Source organism: Denticeps clupeoides, chromosome 15, assembly GCF_900700375.1.
Source record: "Denticeps clupeoides chromosome 15, fDenClu1.1, whole genome shotgun sequence".
NCBI classification, from domain to species: Eukaryota; Metazoa; Chordata; class Actinopteri; order Clupeiformes; family Denticipitidae; genus Denticeps; species Denticeps clupeoides.
In genome coordinates this window covers 20,479,612-20,484,469 of record NC_041721.1, presented here as the reverse complement: position 1 = coordinate 20,484,469, position 4,858 = coordinate 20,479,612, and the positions used below count along the sequence as shown (strand labels likewise).

Here is a 4,858-nt window from a genome sequence, read left to right as displayed (position 1 = left end):
TGATCTGATAAATGGTTGATTTAGGTGTAATCTTAGTAGCAGCAATGTCATTGCCTGTGAATGCAACACAAGGATGACTGTACATGTTTACTTGCAGGTATCCATGGTTAACAGAGGAAGAACAATTATTTCAAGCATCCAGTCTACTATTCAGCATGGCAGAATGATCTCCAGCCTTGTGCTCCTCAACACTCTCAATTGAGTTAACGAGAGGATCACTGAAATAATCTCAGCAGGGCCTTTTGTGGCAGGGCTGAAATGCAGTGTTTTTTGGTGATTAAGTTCATTTTAATGGAAATTCATCTGATCACACTTCATAACCTTCTGGCGGATATGCAAATTTCCATAATAAAAACAGAAGCAGCAGACTTTGTGAAAACCAGTATTTGTGTCATTCTCAAAACTTTTGGCCATGACTGTAGATGCATAACCGATGCATCTGCGACAGTTAAAGAACACAATTTAATAACAATCTCATAGCACTCATATTTACTGTTGATGCCTAGACTATACCAAAAAACACAATTTGTACAAAACAGGAAACAGGTAGACATCTACCTTCAGGTGGAAAAACCTTGGAAAATGAGCAATGAGCTGAAGAAGACTGGATTATGAAAGGATGTATTTTTAAAATGAAAAGGTGACAATTAAGTAAATAAGTGTGCATGCATCTCAAACTGAAGATATCTAGCCACTGACCAAGGTTGTCAACCATGCAAAACTGTAAATGGACATTTTTCACATGATGTTAAAATGGTTGTTTATTTCTATGTACATTAATTTAAAGTTTGAATATGTACTATTGATTCATTTATGAACTCCAATTCCCATGAATTTATTTGCGTACATATGTTTGTGTCTCTCCAGACTGATAATAATCTGTTTGTCATAGTGGTATGGCGGGGACACATCACAGGTGAAGGTGGCTCGTGGGGGAAACTGGAGCAAGGTCTCAAATTTCAGCTGAGCAGGACTGAGAAGAGGCGGTTCCAAGAGGAGGAGGAGTGGGAACTTTGGGAAGTTAAATTCGGGCCCAACATGGATGAAGGAGACACATGTGGAACCCCTCAGGGCTCAGCAAAAGGGCCAAAGGTAATTTAAAGGAGCTGAGAACCTGAGGAATCCGGGAGTAGTCCACCTTCTTCATCATCATCATCATCATCATCACAGGAGCGGCAGTGTGAAGGTAGGTGTGATTCAGTGCAGAGTTTCTAATTATTGATTTGAGAAAATTATTATGGAAGAGGCTTTTCTTCACTACGCAACAATGTTGCTCCTAGTCAGTACAGTACATTTTAACGAGACACGTTTTCCTCGTTTGTATCAAGACTCTCATTTTTCTGGCGATATGGCTGAGAAGATGTCATCAATAATAAAGACCTTCCATAAAGTCAGAAGACATTGACTAAGCCTTTTGCGTTCCTGATCAGAATGCATTTTTGAAGGATGGTCCCTGCTGCTAGAGGAATACATCTACTCACAAGTAGTTATTGTTCTGAAAAAACCCTTCACTTGACTAAGAAAATAGTTTGGGATTTTATGCAAGGTCATGAACCTATTAAACAATAAACCAAGTAATTGAATATAAGCCATGGTAAAAGTATATTGCTGTTCAGGGATATTATGCTTGATCCCTGTCAACATTTTCCATCCATTTTCTTTTCCTTGTAATTTTGGAAGTGCGTATATTCCACCAGATGATCAGTGGTATTGAATGTGTGTAGTGGAAGTAATTGAACTGTTCTTGCTATGAAAAATGAACACTTAACATTTATTTTGAAACCTGGTGTAGCCACACCTTGGACTCACCTTGTGGTCACTGTTTGGGTGACAGCCTAAACCAGACTTTGGTTTGTCTTTTTAAAGGAAACGTAAAATTTCATTTTATATCCCTCCACCACGCATCATTTAATGAATGAATTAAAAGGTTTTAAATTCTCTCTTGCTCTCTCTCTCATCTGAACTCACTCTTTGTTTCTCATTTCTTCACTCCTAGCCTCTGGTTTGTTGCCTGTTGTAACTTGCTTTTTCCCTGACACTGAGGTAGTTCAGGTATCTGCTGATAAAAAAAGTACAAATTTAAGACACTGGACCATATCAACATATAACGTGATTAATTTTTTTGCTTAAGAATTAGTCTTAAGAAGCATTGGTCATTCACAGACTAGATTAGGAAGGCAAAGAACATTTTTTTTTCCAAACTGTCTGAAAACATAAAAATGTCTTGCCCAACACAGTTTTCAGGTTTCTTTATTCAGAATAATACTACTCTGAATAATACAGAGTAATTCTACTCTTGCACTTGTACAGTTCCACCACTGAAAGTGTGCGAGGGAACAAATGGCTGCATTTTTCCTGTCTTTTCTCAGGTGTGACAGAACATCCCTGCAATTATGAGCTGGAACTTTTTGACTGGTTTGCTGGATGAGATTTCCAAACACTCTACCTTTGTGGGAAAGGTCTGGCTCACGCTCTTTATTGTCTTCCGCATCGTACTCACAGTGGTGGGTGGTGAGACCATCTACGCCGATGAGCAGAGCAAGTTTGTCTGCAACTCACTGCAGCCTGGATGTGAGAATGTTTGTTACGATGCCTTCGCACCGCTCTCCCACATCAGGTTCTGGGTCTTCCAGATAATCATGATCTCCACCCCTTCTATTATGTACCTTGGATTTGCCATGCACAAGATTGCCCGTATCCATGACAGTGAGTACCACTCACGCAAAAGGAGGGCAATTGGTTTGCACCGCAGCAGCACTCAGGATTACGATGAGATGGATGATAATGGAGAGGAGGATCCCATCATCTCAGAGCACATTGAGGCAGAGAAGAAGGCTGCATCACCATCTCCTGGGGACCTGCAGAAGCATGATGGCCGGAGACGCATCCACAGAGACGGACTGATAAAGGTGTACGTCCTGCACCTGGTCGCCCGCATCGCCTTCGAAATGGCCTTTTTATTCGGCCAGTACATCCTGTATGGTCTGGAGGTGATGCCCTCCTATGTCTGCACACGCAGCCCCTGCCCACACACTGTGGACTGCTTCGTCTCCAGGTAAGAACACCAGAACAAGAAAGGAAGCTGAGGTCCCCTTTTTTTCATCGAATCCTTGGCTGCTGGGTGGCTGCTGGTTGAAGGTCATACTTTTTGCGTTTATCCTGAATCCAAATTTTCCTGACTTCCATTTCAGGCCCACTGAGAAGACTACATTCCTCCTCATCATGTATGCAGTCAGCATTATATGTCTGGTCCTTACCTTCTTGGAGATCTTCCATCTCGGCTTTGGTGGAATCCGGGACACCCTGCGGGATCGTTCAGCCAAGCGAGTTCCCCCCTCCCGACGGCCTCCACTTTTAATGCCCGCCTCGCCCAGTGGCCCCCCTGGTTACCACACCGCTTTGAAAAAGGATCTGTCAGGGAAGCGGAAGGGTGACTTTCGTGGACTGACTGCGACCGACTGCTCTGGAGAGGAAGTGCCTCAGAAGGAGCTGGAGCGTCTCCGCCGTCACCTCAGGCTGGCACAGCAGCAGTTGGACATGGCACACCAGATGGAGGAGAATGGGGCATCCCGCAGCAGCACTCCTAGTGCTAGTGGCATTGCTGCTGAGCAGAATCGACTCAACTTTGCCCAGGAGAAGCAGATAGCAGCCAGTGAGAAAGGTCAGTTTCAGTAAGCAGTAGTTCAGGCCAGTGAGCATTACACTGTATGGTGAACTCCAGAGTTCAGGGACGTGATATGGTGCATAGATCACATCTGAATCAGCTGCTCCAGAGCAGACCGCAAACAATGTGATAAGGTGTACTGATGCAGCATCATTATGATTGGGAGTTATGATTGGGAGATTTTGTCACTCCCAGCAGGTCCCCTTCACCATGAATTGGCTCCGGTCAGGATAAGACTGTGCTATGGTGTGTTTCTTTAGACTAAACTTTTTTTTTCCGCTTTTATGTTTGATGTTTTTAGAGATCCATGCCTGATGATTCAGAAACAGCAGAAACTTTCTCACAACAAGTGTGAGGGCTGCTGAAAGAGTGAGTGAGTGAGTAAGTGTGTTTATGTGTTATCTAGTGTGAGTGTGTGTATGTGTAAGTTTGTGTGTTAGTGAGTGGGTAAGTGTTTATGTGTAACTTAGTGTGTGAGTGGGTCTGTATGTGTAAGTTAATGTGTGAGTGAGTGTGTGTATGTGTAAGTTAGTGTGTAAGTGAGTGAGTGTGTGTATGTGTAAGTGTGTGAGTGGGTCAGTGATTGAGTGTATGTGTAAGTTTGTGTGTGAGTGACTGAGGTGTCTATGTGTGAGTTAGTGTGTGAGTGTGTGTGTGTATATGTAAGTTAGTGTGGTGTTTGAGTGGGTGAGTGAGTGACTGTGTGTATGTTATTGTGTGATTGGGTTAGTGTGTAAGTGTGTGTGTGAGTGTGTGTATAAGTGAGTTAGTTAGTGTGTGTGTGCTGGAAAAGTGCATTGCAGTATTGAAGCCAGTGGCCTTGTCCTCCCATCGATCCACCCCCACAGTGGAACTGCAGCCTCCATCATCCTTGCTGCCTGCTGTTTCCTGCTGAGTGATGGTGCTGCTTCTGTGCTTCTGCCTGGATTTTGATGGAACTTGGATCAGGACTTTTCTTCAGGCATGACTGGTGTGTCACTCTGGCCTGGGGAAAAAGAAAAGAAATTGACACCCAGGTCTTATTGGTGTATTGTTTGTGTGGTTCATATTTTTCATATTCTTCTGTTCAGCTCTGCCTTGCATGACTGCTTCTACTACATTTTGCCTGATAAGCAGGCCAAGTTTTTATTGTGTATTTTTATTGTGGACATTTTATTAAACAATTTTAAGTATGATGATACCTGGAAAAGCTTG

The 4,858-nt window shown here is 43.0% G+C and overlaps 1 protein-coding gene across 1 annotated transcript; it reads left to right on the top strand.

Annotated features, from left to right (window-relative positions):
- The first annotated feature begins 1,031 nt into the window (after positions 1-1,031).
- LOC114764528 (gap junction gamma-1 protein-like) lies at positions 1,032-4,154 on the top strand. Its single transcript, XM_028954218.1, has 4 exons — positions 1,032-1,186; positions 2,370-3,055; positions 3,192-3,661; positions 3,966-4,154. Exons 2-4 carry the CDS (start codon positions 2,394-2,396, stop codon positions 3,977-3,979), a joined length of 1,146 nt encoding a protein of 381 aa, XP_028810051.1. The 5' UTR covers positions 1,032-1,186; positions 2,370-2,393; the 3' UTR covers positions 3,980-4,154.
- Positions 4,155-4,858: the final 704 nt, after the last annotated feature.

Excerpts from the sequence above, each read along its gene's own strand:
- LOC114764528 (XM_028954218.1), top strand. The coding sequence starts at position 2,394 with ATGAGCTGGAACTTTTTGACTGGTTTGCTGGATGAGATTTCCAAACAC. Across the intron at positions 3,056-3,191 it reads GTGGACTGCTTCGTCTCCAG|GCCCACTGAGAAGACTACAT; the intron begins GTAAGAACACCA and ends CTTCCATTTCAG.